The sequence below is a fragment of the Prunus mume genome, linkage group LG2, assembly GCF_029339155.1.
Source record: "Prunus mume cultivar Tortuosa linkage group LG2, ASM2933915v1, whole genome shotgun sequence".
NCBI lineage: Eukaryota > Viridiplantae > Streptophyta > Magnoliopsida > Rosales > Rosaceae > Prunus > Prunus mume.
In genome coordinates this window covers 34,097,857-34,118,438 of record NC_142699.1, presented here as the reverse complement: position 1 = coordinate 34,118,438, position 20,582 = coordinate 34,097,857, and the positions used below count along the sequence as shown (strand labels likewise).

At 35.5% G+C, this 20,582-nt stretch overlaps 3 protein-coding genes, 1 long non-coding RNA gene and 1 pseudogene across 5 annotated transcripts; 3 read left to right on the top strand and 2 right to left on the bottom strand.

The window, feature by feature from the left end:
- The first annotated feature begins 1,269 nt into the window (after positions 1–1,269).
- Positions 1,270–3,316, top strand: LOC103323274 (MATH domain and coiled-coil domain-containing protein At3g58400-like). The gene is made up of 6 exons (XM_089044694.1): positions 1,270–1,404; positions 1,538–1,667; positions 1,811–1,980; positions 2,111–2,393; positions 2,685–2,857; positions 2,992–3,316. Exons 1-6 carry the CDS (start codon positions 1,368–1,370, stop codon positions 3,153–3,155), a joined length of 957 nt encoding a protein of 318 aa, XP_088900820.1. The 5' UTR covers positions 1,270–1,367; the 3' UTR covers positions 3,156–3,316.
- A 366-nt stretch (positions 3,317–3,682) lies between these two features.
- On the bottom strand, positions 3,683–5,387 carry LOC148920121 (uncharacterized). The gene is made up of 4 exons (XR_016123621.1): positions 5,215–5,387; positions 4,738–4,790; positions 4,040–4,157; positions 3,683–3,951 (listed from the first exon to the last, which is right to left on the bottom strand). It is a non-coding gene; the product is annotated as an uncharacterized LOC148920121 (long non-coding RNA).
- Positions 5,388–5,653: 266 nt separating this feature from the next.
- LOC148920120 (BTB/POZ and MATH domain-containing protein 3-like) lies at positions 5,654–7,664 on the top strand (annotated as a pseudogene). Its single transcript, XR_016123620.1, has 6 exons — positions 5,654–5,740; positions 5,877–6,006; positions 6,147–6,317; positions 6,444–6,729; positions 7,050–7,219; positions 7,354–7,664. The product of XR_016123620.1 is annotated as a BTB/POZ and MATH domain-containing protein 3-like (transcript).
- Positions 7,665–8,021: 357 nt separating this feature from the next.
- On the bottom strand, positions 8,022–9,870 carry LOC103323275 (autophagy-related protein 8i). Its single transcript, XM_008225260.3, has 5 exons — positions 9,710–9,870; positions 9,563–9,618; positions 9,080–9,132; positions 8,403–8,521; positions 8,022–8,305 (listed from the first exon to the last, which is right to left on the bottom strand). Exons 1-5 carry the CDS (start codon positions 9,747–9,749, stop codon positions 8,217–8,219), a joined length of 357 nt encoding a protein of 118 aa, XP_008223482.1. The 5' UTR covers positions 9,750–9,870; the 3' UTR covers positions 8,022–8,216.
- Positions 9,871–16,388: 6,518 nt separating this feature from the next.
- LOC103323276 (S-adenosylmethionine synthase 5) lies at positions 16,389–18,496 on the top strand. Its single transcript, XM_008225261.2, has 2 exons — positions 16,389–16,487; positions 16,926–18,496. Exon 2 carries the CDS (start codon positions 16,936–16,938, stop codon positions 18,115–18,117), a length of 1,182 nt encoding a protein of 393 aa, XP_008223483.1. The 5' UTR covers positions 16,389–16,487; positions 16,926–16,935; the 3' UTR covers positions 18,118–18,496.
- The last annotated feature ends 2,086 nt before the right edge of the window (positions 18,497–20,582 follow it).

Genomic DNA, 20,582 nt, shown 5'->3' with positions numbered 1-20,582 from the left:
TTTTTTTCTGTAACTTCTTCAACCTTACAAATTTTAGTCTCTGCTGAGTTGTACGGAAATATATCGAAAATAGAAAAGAAAAAGAAAAAGGGAAGCTTATTGTCAGAGCAGAAACAGTTTGGTTGCAAGTTTTCTACTTTCTTGTTAGATAAAAAAATGGACATGGGAAAGATAGTTTGGCATTATCAAGGTTATGAGATTTACAGATTAGATGGAAAGATAAGCCAAAGGTTTTCTCAATGTCCTAACACATAAACAGAAAACCAGCGTCCTCCTTGTAACTTTCCTAGATGGAAATGGAATCCATGACTCTCTGTAAATGAAATCCACGGAAAAATGCGTTAACAAGTTCTCAATGCCATGCAGAATTTTTGTTCTTGGTTGAAAAAATCAAAGGAAATTCATCCAAGCACGCGACTGTTATGTTATGTAGGGCACAAAAAGCAGGCAAACCATCAATGCGAAAGGATCATCATCATAACATGGAGGAAGTAACCGAAGCAGAGCTCTATGTTTTTCTAGAACAAACTAAAATCTCATTTACCACAAGTACACTGAAGAAACCAGGAAGGAAGGACCTAGAGATGAAAATTTTAAGGAGCAATCAGCACACAGATAAATTATGAATTTTAAAAGTGTTATTGACAAGAAATTAGATTTAAAAAATTTATAATCTCAAGTGTCTTGTCATGGAGTATCTTTCAATGGTCACTGCAGAAAGACATAAAGATATTCACCCTGGCAACAATGCTTTGCTTCTAATAAAACAAGCTTTATGATTGTACATGTGCCGTTAAGATATAAAATCTGTCCCTTTCTTTCTTGGTTCGTACAATCTACAAACACATGAAGCTATTGATTAGGTAATTCGTTTACATAGTTTCTTTGCTCTTAGTCAAGTACGCCACTTTTTCACAAAACATTTTTCCTTTGATTTAATAAAAATGGACAATGAAGAGATTGAAAAATTAATACAGAGAGATCAAGAGACATGCCTCATACGGCATGCAGAAAGCTACTTAACAATGCAATGTTGTGCATGGTCTAGGTGTGGCAAGAAAAGGTGAGAGTCTCTCTCTCTCTCTCTCTCTCTCTCTCTCAACCTTAATAAACGTGGTTGTGTGGGATCTCGAATAGGTACATGATTCAAAACACCTACAAGCAGGTCATTGAGACCTTTTCCTTGAAAAACAAAACAACAAATCATTATCCTGCAAAAGCAAAGCATAAGTGTCCTATCCTTTAAAAGTTTCAAGTTTGGAATAACACCTTTTATTTCTCCTTTTAAAAGCTGAAAACCCATTCTGAATCTTGCAACCTGCATCAATTATCAGCACCTTCAAAGTTCGGTGGTCAAGTTATTTGCCATGAACATGACTAGTCTCAACTTCGATGAACAAGACGGTAAGGTTCTGTCGCTATCTGTTTACGTGTGTTTGTTGAAAGCACTAGCTAATGCAAACATGGCATGTTACAGACATCTAATGTATACATCCCTCACGCCTTCTTGTTTGTGTTGCCAACATTTTAATTGCAGGGATTTTGAGAACAATTTCTGATGCGCCGCCAACTCATTACACGATCAAAATACAGTCGCTTTCATTGCTGTCTGTCCATTCACTGGAGAAATATGAATCAGGGGAGTTTGACGCTGGAGGATACAAATGGTACAATTCTTTCTCTCATTTCATAAACAAGTTCTTATACTTGTGTGACTCTGTTCTCATAACCTTAATTTGCATTCGTTGTTATTATTTACTTCTTATTTTAAAGCTGCATTAGAGTACTATCAATTGTGGTTTTGCTGCAGGAAACTGGTTTTCTATCCAAATGGAAACAAGAGCAGGAATGTGAAAGAGCACATCTCTCTCTACTTAGTATTGGCTGGAGCAAATGCCCCCAAGACTTGTTGGGAAGTGCATGCTGCTTTCAGGTTGTTTTTGCTTGATCAGAATACTGGCATGTACTTTGCTCTTCAAGGTACCATTTCTTTTCATTTTATTCTTAAACATACAGCAGAGAACAGATAAGCCAATGTTTCTAATGTATACAAAGTACTGTCCCATATTCTGATTCCTTTCTTTTTATGTCATATGTATTAATTGCTTAGAAAAAAATGAAAGGCGCTTCCATGGGATGAAGCTTGACTGGGGATTTGATCAATTCCTCCCTCTCAATGCTTTTATTGACACTTCCAATGGATTTCTCATGGAAGATGCCTGCGTGTTTGGAGCGGAGGTCTTCGTTCGTAAAGAAAAAAGCACATGCAAAGGAGAGTGTCTATCAATGATCAAGGATGCCGTTATGTACAAGCATGTTTGGAACATTTACTTCTCAAAGTTAAACGTGGGGAGCAATGACTCACCAACGTTCATTGCTGGAGACCAGAAATGGTGCATAAGCGTCCTCATTGATTAATATATCCTTCTTTACAGGCTTTTTATTTCCTCCTTCTCTCTCTCTCTCTCTCTCTCTCTTTTCTTGTGCAAATTTTACTTACATGAAGTTGGTAAAGAATCAGTTGAAGTGCTTGAGAAAGTTTACCAACCAAAACAAAACAAAGGAGATGTGTTGAGCAAATTATGTGCCCAAAAGCAGTAAAGTTTGCAGATGAAAACTAAACTTGCTGCAGAAGTTATTAGGTGCAGGTAATCTTATCTAAAAATGTTTGTTGCTTGATGCAGGAAGATACAACTGTATCCGTGGGGAAGAGACAGTGGGACGGGTAGCCATCTCTCTCTTTATTTGGCATTAGCTGATCCGACATCTCTGCCTCCTACCTCTAAAATATATGCAGAGTTTACCCTGCGCCTCATAAATCAACAGAACAGCAGCCTTCACTATGCATATAGTAAAGGTAAATAGATTGGCCTAGTTCTATCCATCACCATCCCCTTCACAGTGAAGAGGTTTTCTTTTCTTTGCACTTTTTAGTTATTGGTCTTTAGCTCTTCATTCATTTTTCTTCTTCTTTTTCATTTCATCTTGCAGTTAATTGGTGGTTCAGTGCCTCCAGTCCCATGCGGGGCTGGCATAGATTCATTACAGTCGGATGGTTCTGTGTGAATCAGGCGAACTACAGGTACTTGGTGAACGATAGTTGTACCGTGGAGGCTGAGGTCACTGTGCATGGAACTGCTAGCGCGCTAGAGTAAAATAAATAGTATGCGACTGCCTGCCTGTAGCCGTATATACCAAAAACCTCGTCTCAAATACGGTGTTGAAAAAATATTCGTTCATTTATGAATAATATGGTTGTATCACTTCTCCTGGCCTTCGGTGGTCTGAATAATAATATCATTTATGTCTTCTTTTCGTTTTCCTCTCATGCAACTTTTTCCGGCATGTAACTTTGCTTCCATGGAATTTCTGATGCACTATTCGCATGAAATTATGTGGTGTAATGTTCTCAACCATCTCAAAGAAAAAATACTCATCCACCTTGTCAATATAGCCGTACTACCGTAATATTCTATAACATTGTACATAGTATGGAAATTTAATGAAAATAGAAAATGATAAAATAAAAAGAAAGGCAAGCACATTCTCAGAGCACAAAGCATGGTTACAAGTTCCCTTCTTTCTTCTTAGATAATTTTTTGGTTAGGACTTATTAGATAATATTGAACCCACTTATATGATGGACCAGTAATTATGGAAAGTTGAGATTGGAAAGAAAATATGGAATTATTGAAGGTATATGAACTTTACAGAATTCACAATAAATCAAATTTACAATGAACATGAGAGAATACAGTGAAGCAAACCTCACAGGCCCCTTCGCAATGAGAACAAGTTAACAGCAGATACTTACAAGTTGCTAATATGAACGATTAGATTATTAGGGGAGGAGATGGAAGGATCAGCCGAAGGTTTTCTCGCTGCTGTAACTCATATACAGAAAACCATCATCCTCCTTGTAACTTTCATAGATGGAATCCATAAGACTGGCTGTAAATGAAATCCACAGAAAACAAGTTCTCAATGCCGTGCAGAATCCAAATAAAACTGGTAGCCGAATCAATAATATGTCTTTTACCTGTTTGAGGTAATGTGTTCTTCACAAACACAAAAAGAGCTTTCCCAGGAGTCAAGTGAAGCCTGCTGCTTAAGATATGAATAAACTGCCCGACAGACATGTCTCTTGAACCAGAAATCTATACGAAACAATAAAACACGATATACAGGTTATTCTCCTTAAAGTGAGAATACAAAAACAATTGGCTAAAATATTCCGGAAGGCAATTCAATCTGTGTTAAGAACTTCTAGAACTAAGTAGCTACATTCAGATTATACCGAACTGTGAATAAAAGGAAATTCATCCAAGCATACATCTATTATTAAAGCATAGAAAAGCAAGCAAAACATGCCAAAAGATCCTCAGAACACAGAGCAAGTAACAGAAGCAAAGCTCTCTGTTTCGCTAGAACAAAGAGCTATATATTTAGGATGAGGGTGCTAATATACAAACTGAAATATCCTAGTATTATTATAAGTACACTAAAGAAACCAGCAGAGTGCCAATGCCAAAGGACCTCGAGACGGAAACTTTACTGACCAAAAAAAAAAAATTGAACCTCAGATGTACAAATGGATAATGCATGGATCTTAAAGTTTCTAAAAAATTGAACCTCAGATGTACATGTAATATGACATTTAAGTTAGTTCTTAACACAAGAAACTTTGGCCTTGACGAAATTGCAGAGAATTGTGAATTTGTGACAACTAGAACATACTTTTTCTTTTCCATTTCAGGCAGGTCTGTCCTGGAATATCTTTCAATGATCACCTGCAGAAAGACATAAAAAGAACACCTTGATCAGTTTTGACAGCTTCTCCATTAGAGCCTAATTGCGTCAATTCTGATAAAATTATGCCTTATGATTGTACACAAACTACAAATTTGCCATTTCAAAGTACACACCCAAAGAAAAGCTCTCAGCCACTAAAACATTAGCATCTCTCAATCTGGTCAAACATTAGAACCAACTCAGGTCTGCCAAAGACGAAAAAGCAACAAAAAAAAAATACAAACAAGAACAAATCTCCATGTTTCCAATTTCCTAGTGCATTATTTACCCCAGTATCTTGGAATTTCTGAATCATATATATTTATTACTCCATTCTTATTTAAATAAATATATATAAAAAATTTTAAACAACAAAACTCAGAAAGAAACCTAAAAAACAAACAATCATAAATGAAAACTAACTGGAATTCGATCTGGGTATTTTGCGATGATACTTTTCGATTCTTCAAGTCGTTCATCTGAATCAAAACCATCAAAACCATACAGAGAGATCAAGAGACATGCCTCATACAGCATGCAGAAAGCTACTTGACAATGCAATGTTGTGCATGGTGTGTGGCAAGAAAAGGTGAGAGTCTCACACACACACACACACACACACTCTCTCTCTCTCTCTCTCTCTCTCTCTCTCAACCTTAATAAAAGTGGTTGCGTGGGATCTCGAATAGGTACATGATTCAAAACACCTACAAGCAAGTCATTGAGACCTTTTCCTTGAAAAACAAAACAAAAAATTATTATCCTGCAAAAGCAAAGCATAAGTGTCCTATCCTTAAAAAGTTTCAAGTTTGGAATAACACCTTTTATTTCTCCTTTTAAAAGCTGAAAACCCATTCTGAATCTTGTAACCTGCATCAATTATCAGCACCTTTGGCAGTCAAGTTTTTTGCCATGAACATGACTAGTCTTAACTTCGATGAACAAGACGGTAAGATTCTGTCGCTATCTGTATATGTGTGTTTGTTAAAGCACTAGCTAATGTAAACATGGCATGTTACAGACACCTAATGTATAAATCCCTCCCTCACACCTTCTAGTTTGTGTTGCCAACATTTTAATTGCAGGGATTTTGAGAACAATTTCTGATACGCCGCCAACTCATTACACTATCAAAATACAGTCACTTTCATTGCTGTCCAAACATTCACTGGAGAAATATGAATCAGGGGAGTTTGAAGCTGGAGGATACAAATGGTACAATTCTTTCTCTCATTTCAACAAGTTCTTATACTTGTGTGACTCTGTTCTCATAACCTTAATTTGCATTCGTTGTTATTATTTACTTCTTATGTTCAAGCTGCATTAGAGTACTATCAATTGTGGTTTTGCTGCAGGAATCTGGTTTTCTATCCAAATGGAAACAAGAGCAGGAATGTGACAGAGCACATCTCTCTCTACTTAGTATTGGCTGGAGCAAATGCCCCCCCAGACTTGTTGGGAAGTGCATGCTGCTTTCAGGTTGTTTTTGCTTGATCAGAATATTGGCAAGTACTTGGCTCTTCAAGGTACCATTTCTTTTCATTTTATTCTTAAACATACAGCAGAGAACAGATTAGCCAATGTTTCTCATGTATACAAAGTACTGCCCCATATTCTGATTCTTTTCTTTTTATGTCATATGCATTGCTTAGAACAAAATGAAAGGTGCTTCCATGGGATGAAGTTAGACTGGGGATTTGATAAATTCCTCTCCCTCAAAGCTTTTACTGACGCTTCCAATGGATTTCTCGTGGAAGACACCTGCGTGTCTGGAGCGGAGGTCTTTGTTCATAAAGAAAGAAGCACACGCAAAGGAGAGTGTCTATCAATGATCAAGGGTGCCATTATGTACAAGCATGTTTGGAAAATTGACAACTTCTCAAAGTTAAACGCGGAGAGCTATGACTCACAAACATTCATTGCTGGAGACCAAAAATGGTACATAAGCCTCCTCATTGATTAATACATCCTTCTTTACAGGCTTTTTATGTCCTTCTTATCTCTCTCTCTCTCTCTCTCTCTCTCTCTCCCCCTTTCTCTTTCCTTGTGCAAATTTTACTTACATGAAGATGGTAAAGAATCAGTTAAAGTTTTAGAGAAAGTTTACCAACCAAAACAAAAAACAAAATAACAAAATAAAGGAGATGAGTAAATTGTATGCCAAAAAAGCAGTAAAGTTTGCAGATGGAAACTAAACTTGCTGCAGAAGTTATTAAGTGCAGGTAATCTTATCTAAAAATACTTGTTGCTTGTTGCAGGAAGATAAAACTGTATCCGAAGGGAAGAGACGATGAGTTGAGTGGCCATCTCGCTCTTTATTTGGCATTAACTGATCCGACATCTCTGCCTCCTACCTCTAAAATCTATGCACAGTATACCCTGCGCCTCTTAAATCGATAAAGCAGCAGCTATCACCGTGAATATAAAGGTAAATAGATTGGCCTAGTTCTATCCATCACCATCCCCTACACAGTGAGGAGGTTTTCTTTTCTTTGCACTTTTTAATTATTGGTCTTTAGCTCTTCATTCTTTTTTCTTCTTCTTTTTCATTTCATCTTGCAGTTACTCGGTGGGTCAGTGCCTCCAGTCCCATGTTGGGCTGGCCGAGTTTCATTACAGTCGCATGGTTGACAAACACGAACTACAGGTTCTTGGTGGATGATAGTTGTACCGTGGAGGCTGAGGTCACCGTGCATGGAACTGCTAGTGCGCTAGAGTAGAATAAATAGTAAGCGACTGCCTGCCTGTAGCTGCATGTACCAAAAACCTCGTCTCAAATGTGGTGTTGAAAAAATATTAGTTCATTTATGAATAATATGGTTGTATCACTTCTCCTGGCCTTCGGTGGTCTGAATAATAATATCATTTGTCTTCTTTTTGTTTTCCTTTCATGCAACTTTTTCCGGCATGTAACTTTGCTTCCATGGAATTTCTGATGCACTATTCGTATGAAATTATGTGGTGTAATGTTCTCAACCATCTCAAAGAAAAGATACTCATCCATCTTGTCAATATGGTCGTACTACCGTAATATTCTATAATCACTCAGACGTCCTACTGCTGAGTACGTAGTATGGAAATGTATTGAAAATAGAAAACGTTAAAATAAAAAGAAAGGCAAGCACATTCCCAGAGCACAAGTTCTACAAGTTCTCCCCTTTCTTGTTTGATAATTTTTTGGTTAGGATTGAACCCACTTATGTGGTGATATTTATTATAGAAAGTCGACATTGGAATGAAAATATGGAATTATTGAAGGTCATGAACTTTACAGAATTCACAATAAATCAAATTTACAATGAACATGAAAGAATACAGTGAAGCAAGCCTCACAGGCCCCTTTCGCAATGAGAACAAGTTAACAACAGATACTTACAAGTTGCTAATATGAACGATTAGATAAATTAGGGGAGGAGATGGAAAGATCAGCCGAAGGTTTTCTCGCTGCTGTAACACATATACAGAAAACCATCATCCTCCTTGTAACTTTCGTAGATGGAATCCATACGATTGGCTGTAAATGAAATCCACAGAAAAATGTGTTAACAAGTTCTCAATGTCGTGCAGAATCTAAATAAAACTGGTAGCCGAATCAATAATGTGTGTTTTACCTGTTTGAGGTAATGTGTTCTTCACAAAGACAAAAAGAGCTTTCCCAGGAGTCAAGTGAAGCCTGCTGCTTAAGATATGAATAAACTGCCCGACAGACATGTCTCTTGGAACCAAGAATCTATATGAAACAAGGAAACACGGTATACAGGTTATTCTCCTTAAAGTGAGAATGCAAAAACAATTGGCTAAAATATTCCGGAAGGCAATTCAATCTGTGTTAAGAACTTCTAGAACTAAGTAGCTACATTCAGATTATACCGAACTGCAGATAAAAGAAAATTCATCCAAGCATACATCTATTATTAAAGCATAGAAAAGCAAGCAAAACATGCCAAAAGATCCTCAAAACACAGAGCAAGTAACAGAAGCAAAGCTCTCTGTTTCGCTAGAAAAAAGAGCTATATAGTTAGGATGAGGGTACTAATATACAAACTGAAATATCCTAGTATTATTATAAGTACGCTAAAGAAACCAGGCGAGTACCAATGCCAAAGGACCTCGACGCGGAAACTTTACTGACCAATAAACATATGGATAATGCATGGATCTTAAAGTTTCTAAAAAATTGAACCTCAGATGTACATATAATATGACATTTAAGTTAGTTCTTAACACAAGAAACTTTGGCCTTGACGAAAATGCAGGGAATTGTGAATTTGTGACAACTAGAACATACTTTTTCTTTTCCATTTCAGGCAGGTCTGTCCTGGAATATCTTTCAATGATCACCTGCAGAAAGACATACAAAGAACACCTTGATCAGTTTTGACAGCTTCTCCATTAGAGCTTAATTGCGTCAATTCTGATAAAATTAAGCCTTCTGATTGTACACAAACTACAAATTTGCCATTTCAAAGTACACACCCAAAAAAATGCTCTGAGCCACTAAAACATTATCATCTCTCAATCTGGTCAAACATTAAAACCAACTCAGGTCTGCCAAAGACGAAAGCAACAAAAAAAAAACACACAAACAAGAACAAATCTCCTTGTTTCCAATTTCCTAGTGCATTATTTATCCCAGTATCTTGGAATTTCTGAATCATATATATTTATTACTCCATTCTTATTTAAATAAATTTTAAATTTTAAATAAATAAAAAAACAACAAAACTCACAAAGAAAAGTAAAAAACAAACAATCATAAATGAAAACTAACCGGAATTCGATCTGGGTATTTTGCGATGATATTTTTCGATTCTTCAATTCGTTCATCTGAATCAAAATCATCAAAACCATCATAAAAATTGCAAGAAAAACGCCTTTCTGTAAATGATTGAAATAAAAAAGGAGGGAAAAATCAAACCGAATGAGAACTCCTGCTTGAAAGGCTTGATCTTCCCCATAAAGTTTTTCCCTTTTTCGTATGCGAGAGGCTAAAAAGTCCAAAAGAAAACCAATCATGGAAAATGAGGGGACTTTCTTTTTTATATATAAAGATAAAGTTGTGAAGAGAAAGACGTGTAGAAGAAGAGATAGCTACAAGTGTTACGTAGATTGCTCACAAACGCACCTCACAAGTCGTTTTCTGTTGCTTTAAACTTTGACGGTCCTTTATCAACCACCGACACGTTGCTGACTCGTTATTGGGCTTCTCAATTTGGGCTTTGATCTGCAATTTATGGGCTCTTAATGGGCTTTCCATAAATTGACTGATTGATTTTTATGGACCAGCTTCTGCGATTATCGATTAACTATATAGAACCCTCCAAACCATAGAAGTATTTATTTATGTAGTTAGGTCATAAATTATTGAATTACTACTCTCAGTTTGGATGAAGGAATTGAAAATTATATAAAATTCTAAAATGACGGAATTTATATTTCCATCATTTCAATTTATGTCAATTAAATATTTCAGTATTTGGATTTATGTATGTCGAATTTTGTAAATGACAAAATTTTGTAAATCACACTATAAAAATTGTCAACTTCTCCTCTTAAATACCCTACTTTTGACTAAATTTCGAGTTATTTTTCCTCATCTAAATAGATGGCTATAATTCGTGTATGAAGTATTGAACTACTGTTTGATGTCAGGATTGAACGATGTAAGGATAATCACATATTTATGTGTGAGTAATTATTAACCGTTGATTATATAGGTCCTATGATAGTGCACACATAAATTTACGATAAACAACTAAATATACACGCGTAAGTGACTGTCACCATCGGTGCAATGGAAATTTGTGAAGACATTATGCTTTAAAACACTACAGCCAACAAAAGTGAATTTGATATTAACAATCAATTATATATGGTTTGGCCTCAAATAAAAAGGGAAATAGAAAAAGACAATAAGGTCTACCACCATACCACGTCCTTGTTGAGTAAATGTTTTGAGGTGCCGGCACTAAACACGTCCATGTGACTTTGATGTTCAAAGGCTTTGATTGAATTGAATTTTCACACTTAATAAAAGCATGTTCCATGAAATTGACATTGCTTATTATAATCACAGGAGAGTAGTGCGAAGCCACGCTTCACATCGATTGGATCATGCCACCTGTGGTCCTTTTTGCCTCTTCGATTTGGATTAACAGCAATTTGATTCAGGTAAGACAATGGCTTAAGCTATGATTAATGGTTTTAAAGTAATTTTTTCCTTAATTAAACATGTTGGAAATGACTTGTTTATTTTTGACTGAGGTTGGTAGGGTTGGTAATGGTACCATCAAAGGAGAATAATAGAAGAGGATGTGAGACCAAATTGTAGACTCACCAACCCACTCATAAGCCAAGCCTTTGCCTTGTAGTGGAAAGAACCCAATTCAACTAAAATCTTTTAATAACATACTTCTTACCAAACTATTCAAAAAAACAAAGAAGATAAAAACAAGTTTCTATGATATAAAAAATTCAACTGAAATCTTCTACTCTCTCTCTCTCTCTCTCTCTCTCTCTCAATTTTCACCTTGATTCTCAAGCATAAACATTCACTCTTGTTGAGACCAACAAGAACAATGCCTAAATGGTTCCTCCTCTTTTTATGCTAGAAAATTTTAGTTGCAATAGAGATAACATTATTTTGCTATTCTCGGCCAATAATGTTATGTTACGTGGAAGTGTTATCACGCGTGTCATAACGTTATTGACTAGGAATAGTGAATAGTATTATCTCCATTTTATGAAAGTCTTTCTATCCTCTTGATGCCATTTATGTAGGAGCTTAAACAATGAATGTGCATTCTAAATGTCAAGTAAGTTGCCACTTGATATTGATCAATGTTGCGTCTACCCAAGTGCAAGTAGTCATACATAGTAATAATCTTGGAAGTCCAAGTATGGTATTCTCAAGGAGCATGTAGGCAAAAGTCTACACACTAAGAAATAATTAAAAGTACCAAAATAAAAGTGACAAGCAAAATGGAAAAGTAATTTGATTTGAGTGTTGTAGAGATTGGGTTTTAAAATGAATTATCATCAATAATGGAAATGCTAAGGCATCAAGGTTCAATTCTTTAAGTAAAATATGTTTCATGCTCTTTAATCCGAATTATAACTCGATTAAGATTATCATTGAGAAACTTTAACTAGAATAAAGAAATTGAAACTAATTTAATTTTTCAATGTTATCTTTTATTAATGATTGTTCAGAAAATGGAATTGCTTAATATCTAATCTTTTAATTTAAAAGCATGCAAAGTCAATTCTTAACAATGAGAAAAATATAATTGAGTTAATGAAAAGATAGTAGCACTTAACATCAATCAAAATAAAGGGATATGAAAATATTGAACAACCAAAAATAAAATATTTAGCAATTCATACTATATATTGGATTAAAGAACAATTCACAAACTTACTCAAAGGACATTCACTAACTTACTCAAAGGACATTCATTAACTTACTCAAAGGACTTTCACTTTAGCCTTAGCTAGAGTTCTAACAACTCATTACAAAGAAAAATATAACTAAATTTTGAATGAAATGGATAAAGAAACATGTCGTAGTGGTGTCCTTGCCAAATAAATTGATGGTTGATTTATAGTAGTCAATGAGGTGAGTGGAAAGTTAATACATTCATAGTGGGTAATGAAATGTTTAAGTGAGGGATTAATTGGATTAAACATATGTTGATAGTGGAGAGTTAGTGAAAAATAAATAACAGTGAGGTAGTGGGCGCTAAATGCCTATAAATGACATGAAATAGGCTTTTTAGCTTCAACGGTTTTGTTTTCTCTTATCCCTTTTTACTTATCTTTATAATAACAATAATCCCACAATCAATTCTTCAGTAAAATCCGCCAGCAATTCTCTTCACACTTGGCTTGAACTTAGACAAATATATATATATATATATATATATCTTCATCTTTTGACTTTCCAACTTCCTACAAAAGATAAATTCATCTAATAAGTTCACCAAATTAAATATAGAAAATTCATAAATCCAATTTGTGAGAATGAAATGTAACAACAAGTGAAATTATCTTTATTAAGTCAAATTTATAGACTCTCATCACGCGTGTCATAGCTTATTGACCAAGGATAGCAAAATAGTATTATTCCCGTTTTATGAAACTCTTTCTCCTTTTAATGTCATTTACTTAGGAGCTCAAACAATGAATTCGCATTCTAAATGTCAAGTAGGTTGCCACTTGATATTGGTCAATGATGTATTGTACCCATTATGCTTCTCATAGTCGACATTTTTCTCAAAAATCTCGAGTATACAATGAGTCTCACGTACCCACTCTTCACATCATAATCACATGACCAATTGTTGTATACAAGGATTGCTAAAATATTTTTTCTTGGAACTTAATGCCAAGTTTTAACTCGGTTTAATAATGGGATTACATAAACACAACATGAGCATGATTATTATAATAGTACTAGAGATACCCCTTTTTTTTTTCTTTTTTTTTATGTCGAATGAGATACCCGCTTACTACAATAAAATTTTGGTTATCATTTAATGTAGGACAAATTTTTGGTAAATTCCTACGAAGAAAAATAAAGAAAAGCAATCAGTTCAAAATTGGCATGAAAGCGTCAAAGAGAAAACTTTCTATTAAATATCAATTATGGCTTTAAAAGAGGAAGAATGATTTATTATTGGAATTTTCAGATACGATTTTAGCTAGAATTTATTTATTTTATTATTAGCTAGGTTTTAAGACTATTGTGGAATTAAGGTTTTTTTTTCCTTCTCTTTCTATAGGAGTTGTATTTGTAAGCTTTATTCATATCAATTAATAAAATCATTGAAATTTTATCTCTTTTTCGGTAGATTCCACTTTACTAATCGGTTAACATTTGTTTTTCTTTTATCATTTTCGTGCTTCTTGAATCCTGCGTCACAATTTTTTATGGGAGCTGATTTTCCTACACCATTTTCTCCACTTACACTCCCTTTTGCTTTATAATACCTTTTAATCAATTTTATTCTTTTTTGTTCTTTCCCTTTCTTATTCTACACTTACCATACATTAATTTTTTAGCTCTTGGGAAATGTGTCTGCTCTTGTATGGTTGAATTTTCTTAGCCACCAAACATGTTTTTTTTTTTTTGGCAACTCATGTTGTGATGGTTTAAGTGGAATGATACAATTTGGTTAGATTAAATCTTCTCTTGTAGCTGAAACTGAAGTTGTAATTTTAATCTGGTATTAAGTATATGATGATTTTATTCATTTTACTTACTCTTTCTTTGTTTTTTGTTTCTTGGGTTATTCGTAGCAATAATCCCTCAACTATACTCGGAGTTACATTTTGGTCGCTCAACTCAAATATTAGTTGCAGAGGTCACTCAATTGGGTATTGTGTTGCACCATTAGTCCCTACCGTCAAGTCTGTGACTTTTTCTATTTAAAATGATGACGTGACAAGCATATCTTAGATTATTGATGGGCAAATGTGACTTTTCAGTTAGGATTATTTGTAACAATGATCCATCAACTATACTCAGAGTTACATTTTGGTCCTATACTTAGAGTTACATTTTGGTCACTCAACTCCAAAAAATAGTTATAGAGGTCACTCAATTAGGTATTGTGTTGCACCCAACTGATTATTTGTAGCAATGATCCCTCAACTATACTCAAAGTTACATTTTGGTTACTAAACTCCAAAAAATAGTTATAGAGGTCACTCAATTAGGTGTTGTGTTGCACCATTAGTTCTTACCATTAGAGAGACTTGACAGTATGGACTAATGATGTAACACAACACCCAATTGAGTGACCTTAATTAATATTTGAGTTGAGTGACCAAAATGTAACTCCGAATATAGTTGAGGGACCATTGCTACAAATAATCCTTGTTTCTTTGTGGCCACCTTAGGTATCTCTGTATTTTATTGTCTTTTGCATTAAAATTTGTGTCATTTTCAAAAAAAGAAAAAAATAAACTATGGTTGCAAGGTTTATTCATGGGGCATGAGTTTTTACAGCAAGTGCACATATAATTTTGCATAGACAAATATTCAGTGTTAATTATTTTTTTACTCGATTAGTGCATTACATTGCTAAAACTAAAGCTCCAAGAAAAAGACTTTGGTAAAAAGTGAAGTAAAAAAGAAATTTATGTAAGGTAAGAATAGAATAGAAAAGAGAGAGAATAAAAAAGAACAAAATTAATAAAAAAAATATTAAAAGACAAAAAGAAGTGTAAGTGGAGAAAAAATGGGAAAATCAACTCCTTTTTATATTTACTAGGAATAAATATTGTTCAAAGTTGGGTGTATAGAAAACAAGAAAAACATCATACCAAAAAAAGTAAAAAAAAGGGTTCTTTAGGATAACACAAGGGCGGAGCATGCATAATGACAAAACAAGGTGCCAACACTTAACCATCACGCCAATCATCACTTTGTGATAATAAGCTATGGAATATGTATTTATAATACATGCGAGCTGTTTCTCAAAATAGAAATTAACATAATTACTTATTGTTTTATATTATTGATCAGTTACTTAATTACTTAATATAATTTATTTCTTTTCTATTTAATCCATTTAATGTTATTGATTATTTTATTATTCATTATAAGTACTTACATTACTAAATTCCCTTTCAAATTGTTGCTTAATTACTTAAATCTCTATCATTATTTTCTTTGTTTACTACTTAATTCTTCCTTTGATAAATTTATTTATGTTCTTAGTTAATTTTCAATCTTCACTATTATTTTTTAAGTATGGTAAAGTGCCTAATTTTCATGAAAAGTCAAGTTGGTTTAATTATTTTTCAATTTTTGATAAATAATAAATATAAGAACGTGTACCATGTCCAATGAATAATGTGAAATAAGGTTACACATGTATCTTACTATGCAATTTATAAAGTGTAAAATATTGTACTAAAAAATGATAAATAAATTACTATGGGGTGTTTAATTCTCTTCATTAATTACTCCATATTTTCTAAGTCACAGAGTTTGTCAGCTCGTAATATAATCAACTTAAATCACTCAAACCCACTATGCAATGCATTTCCTTCCAATTTTTTGTGTCAAAATAATAGATGATTGACTAAATAAACTTCTTCTAAAGTTGTATTAAAAATTTCTATGTATTTATCACAATTTCTGTAGTTTTTATCCAATTTTTATAGATATCGATATTTTTCTGATATTTCTATCGATATTTCTGTATTTTTGAACTATCGATATTTTCGAAACTACCAATATTTAAGACCTTTGTGGATAGTCCAAGTAAGAGCCAAAATGGGGTGATTAGTCAAAACCGTAGGACTAATCACTTGATAAGAGACAGGCTGGGGTTGGTAGGCGTACCGTGTACAAGGTGATTTTCGCAGTAAACGCGTCCTCCGCATATTAGACCAGCAGTAGATCCCTTCCCCTTATTCTTTCACCCACCGACTCCCTCTCACCGACGGCTGAGATTAAACCTCAGGCCCGAGATTCACATGCCACGTGATCAAGGATGAATATGACCCAATTTTTGCAGCCTAGGGGCTTGGAGAAGGCCACCCACATTTCCCTATAAATTCGGGCCTCAAACTCGAACTTTGTCGAACCGCTTGAGGAGGAGACCGCAACACACCCAAAGCTCCAATCTTTCCTCTACTCGAGCTCTCTCTCTCCCCCTCTCCCTCACTCTCTCGATTTTGAGGTGTGTTTCTGGTGCTTAACTGTCTTTTGCTTTCTGGGTTCGTCTCATTTTGTGTGACTTTGGCTTTTAGATCTGTTATTTTAAGTTGGTGGGTGTTTATGGACTTCATTTCATGTTGTCGTTTCGTGCCGTGTGAGTGAGTTTGTGATGAAATCGACCGAAATTGGAACTGGGTTTTTGTTATTTTTAGTAGATCCATTAGAAAGTAGTTGGCTTTTTTCGAAAATTTAAACTTTGGATTGTTTGTGGTTTTAGAAATGGGCTCTGACATTGCAGATCTGATAGCTTTTAATTGCATGCATTTGATTTGGTAATTCTTGGCGTATACTTAATTGGATCTGAATTTGGCTATGCATGTGTTTAATTTTGGATTTTGATTGCATAAAGACTGATAACTAAGCCTTATGCATGTGCTCCTGTTCTGTTTTTTTCTTTCAGATTGTAAGAAATGGAGACCTTCTTGTTCACCTCTGAATCAGTCAATGAGGGTCACCCAGACAAGCTCTGTGATCAGATCTCAGACGCAGTGCTCGATGCCTGCCTTGCACAAGACCCTGAGAGCAAAGTGGCCTGTGAAACCTGCACCAAGACCAACATGGTCATGGTCTTCGGAGAGATCACCACCAAGGCCAATGTAGACTATGAGAAGATTGTTCGTGACACATGCCGTACAATTGGCTTTGTATCAGACGATGTTGGTCTTGATGCTGACAATTGCAAGGTTCTTGTGAACATTGAACAGCAGAGCCCTGACATCGCTCAGGGTGTCCATGGCCATTTGACCAAAAGGCCTGAGGAGATTGGTGCTGGTGACCAAGGTCACATGTTTGGCTATGCCACAGATGAGACCCCTGAGCTCATGCCCCTCAGCCATGTCCTTGCAACCAAGCTCGGTGCTAAGCTCACCGAGGTTCGCAAGAATGGTACTTGTGCTTGGTTGAGGCCTGATGGCAAGACCCAAGTGACTGTTGAGTACTACAACGACAAGGGTGCCATGGTTCCAATTCGTGTCCACACTGTCCTAATTTCGACCCAGCACGACGAGACCGTGACAAATGATGAGATTGCTGCTGATCTCAAGGAGCATGTGATCAAGCCTGTGATCCCTGAGAAGTACCTTGATGAGAAGACCATCTTCCATCTCAACCCATCTGGCCGATTCGTCATCGGAGGGCCTCATGGTGATGCTGGTCTCACTGGCAGGAAGATCATCATTGACACCTATGGAGGATGGGGAGCTCATGGTGGTGGTGCCTTCTCTGGGAAGGACCCAACTAAGGTGGACAGGAGTGGGGCCTACATTGTGAGGCAGGCTGCCAAGAGCATTGTGGCCAGTGGACTTGCCAGGAGGTGCATTGTGCAAGTTTCATATGCCATTGGTGTGCCTGAGCCTTTGTCTGTTTTTGTTGATTCTTATGGCACTGGGAAGATCCCAGACAAGGAAATTCTCAAGATTGTGAAGGAGAGCTTTGATTTCAGGCCTGGTATGATTGCCATCAACCTAGATCTCAAGAGGGGTGGCAATGGAAGGTTTTTGAAGACTGCTGCCTATGGGCATTTTGGCAGGGATGACACTGACTTCACATGGGAGGTGGTCAAGCCACTCAAATGGGACAAGGCCCAAGCTTGAAGCTCTCTCTCTCTGAATGAAGAAAGCCCTTCATGAACATTGAATTAATTTGAGCATGTGCTGCTGGTGCTCTCTATACAGGCAATTTGCCATTTGGGTTTTTGTTTAGTTATTTTTATTTTTATTAATGATTTGTATTTTTTGAGTTCTTTCAAGGATGTATTAGTTTATTATCATGTGGGTTAATGGAAGTGACAAAACATATGGAAATATGTGTTCACAGAGGTTGAATGTAACGCCATCATCGCTGCTCACTGAGATAATAAGAATTCATAGACAAATGGTTTTTGCGGTGAAGCAGCAACGATGTTTAAATTGTTCGTTGTTGGTGCACATGGCAAGTGGCATTGTAATACAATTGATAATTTGTCTTCTCCTATGACTTGTTTCTGCTGGTATTTTGGGGTTCTGCTATTGCCACGATTTACTGTTCAAGTGTTAAAAACATTTGTGACCCCCTATAGGTCTCCTCAAACACTTAACATTTATGTAAGGGGTAAGGGGATGATACTATTTTGCTACGGCAAAACACAATGTCATGTCTGCCCATTGAGGTTGTTTTTGGTTACCTATGTTGGTCAAACATGTGCTTCAGATTCTTTTGCTTGAACATTAAAAAAGCAAAAAAGAATCTGAGGAAGCAGTGCTCTAGTTCAATTCTGATTCTTTCGCAGTTTCACCAGCTTAATAAAAAGAAAATTTTCAAAGCCATCGATTGAAGACTTTTAGGCTGTAAAGAAGCACAGAGAGAAAGTTGGTTACTTAAGTGCCCTCCCACCGAATTTGATGTAGATCTCAAAAAGAGTCGTCGGGGATTTGCTTCTCCACAATTTCTTCTTTTCCTTAAATAAATATCTGAGCAATCAAACCAGGCTTGATGAAAAAGAGGAAGGCGAAGTTGATTGCTCACATGTACAATTAACCCATTGTTCACCTGTATAATTATCCCACTTGGGTTGTTTCAGACAAAGCACATGCAACTGAAAATGGGATTTATAATGGACATCGGGCTCGCTTTCTTTCATGATATTGTGTGTCGCACAATAATTTGATCATTCCAAGGGAAGCAGATATGACCCACATGTACAAACAACATGACACTCAAACTTTGGTTTACAATAACTTGTTTGCAGCATACACCAGCTAGGGAGTTGTTCAGATAATGTGTTCGTCGTTTTGCATTCAAGTTTGAATTCCTATTTTCGTAATATGACAACTGAAATGTACATAGTCGAATTAACTTCTTCTTTCTCACCATACTCGATAGAAAATATTATGCAAATTTATTTATTTATTTATTTATTATGAATCATGAATGCAAAAGATGCCCATTGGGTCAAGGCCTTTTCTGACCCAGTTTTCCAGTTGGGCTCACACAGAGTCTCAAGCCTCAAAAGTTGGATTCTTGGCCATCAGTATGACCTTTTTCTTTTTTTGGTGCTTTTTCTTTATCAATGTCATTTTGTGAAATTTGAAACATCACCAAGCCACTATACTTTCAAGCAGCCTGGGAGAAGTGTGGAAAAGACTATATAACATGACATGATGTGTCTCAACTCAAGTTTTATAACATTAACGTCACAATTGGTTGCATCAGGAAGACAAATATTTTGGTTGGTAAATGGTTAAATCCTAAACATGCAGATCCCACTAAGTTTCATACTCTTCCTTGCTTTATTTTGCTTTTATCACATAATAGTATCAACTTTATTGTGTGAAAAGGCTTTTGAGTACGTAAGTTATTGTCTTGTAAGAATAAACATGACGGAACCAGAATTTTGTTTCTTTTTCCAGTTGTTACGAAATTGTCTAAAATACATTAAATATCTTAAAAAGTACATTGAGCTATATGTAGGTTGGGGAGCACAAGACGGCCATCCCAGACCTACATGTGGCTGTCTATGAAGATAAACGATCTTAACCATTTGACTTACACCCTTCTCATCTACATGTGCTTGGTTATTTTTCCAACATGCGCAAAGCCTTTTATTTTTCCTTTCTGCAACTGATTGATAAATAGTAAATTTACTGGTATAGTAAATTTAGGTTTTAGCTACAAAAAAACTTTCACTTTTGGAAGCCAAAACTTTTCCAAAAAAGACAGAAAAACCTATCAAATTTCAAACCAAAGACACGCAAATGTAAAAGATTTCTTAAGAAATTCAAAAATAAATAAGGGCATTTTTGTCCATTTTGACTTCTTTTAAACATATTTCTCTCCCGTTTGACCTTTTCCAAAATGTCCCTACGATTTAGCTATTCAATCGTACTAGTAAATATAAGTGCATTTAGATTTTGAGGCCCACGCTTAAATAATGCTGTCCCATGCATGCCCCAACAAACATCAGAGACTAAAATTAAGGTCTTGGTCATTTCAACAATGATTTTATTATTTTAACCCCGAGAACGTGGAAAACGATAATACGGACAAAGAGCCAACAGAGCTGTATGATCTTCGTCTTCTT

Excerpts from the sequence above, each read along its gene's own strand:
- LOC103323274 (XM_089044694.1), top strand. The coding sequence starts at position 1,368 with ATGAACATGACTAGTCTCAACTTCGATGAACAAGACG. Across the intron at positions 1,668-1,810 it reads GACGCTGGAGGATACAAATG|GAAACTGGTTTTCTATCCAA; the intron begins GTACAATTCTTT and ends GTTTTGCTGCAG. Across the intron at positions 2,394-2,684 it reads ATTGCTGGAGACCAGAAATG|GAAGATACAACTGTATCCGT; the intron begins GTGCATAAGCGT and ends TGCTTGATGCAG.
- LOC103323275 (XM_008225260.3), bottom strand. The coding sequence starts at position 9,749 with ATGGGGAAGATCAAGCCTTTCAAGCAGGAGTTCTCATTCG. Across the intron at positions 9,619-9,709 it reads CAAGCAGGAGTTCTCATTCG|ATGAACGAATTGAAGAATCG; the intron begins GTTTGATTTTTC and ends ATTTTGATTCAG. Across the intron at positions 8,522-9,079 it reads CCTGAAATGGAAAAGAAAAA|ATTCTTGGTTCCAAGAGACA; the intron begins GTATGTTCTAGT and ends TGTTTCATATAG.
- LOC103323276 (XM_008225261.2), top strand. The coding sequence starts at position 16,936 with ATGGAGACCTTCTTGTTCACCTCTGAATCAGTCAATGAGGGTCACCCA.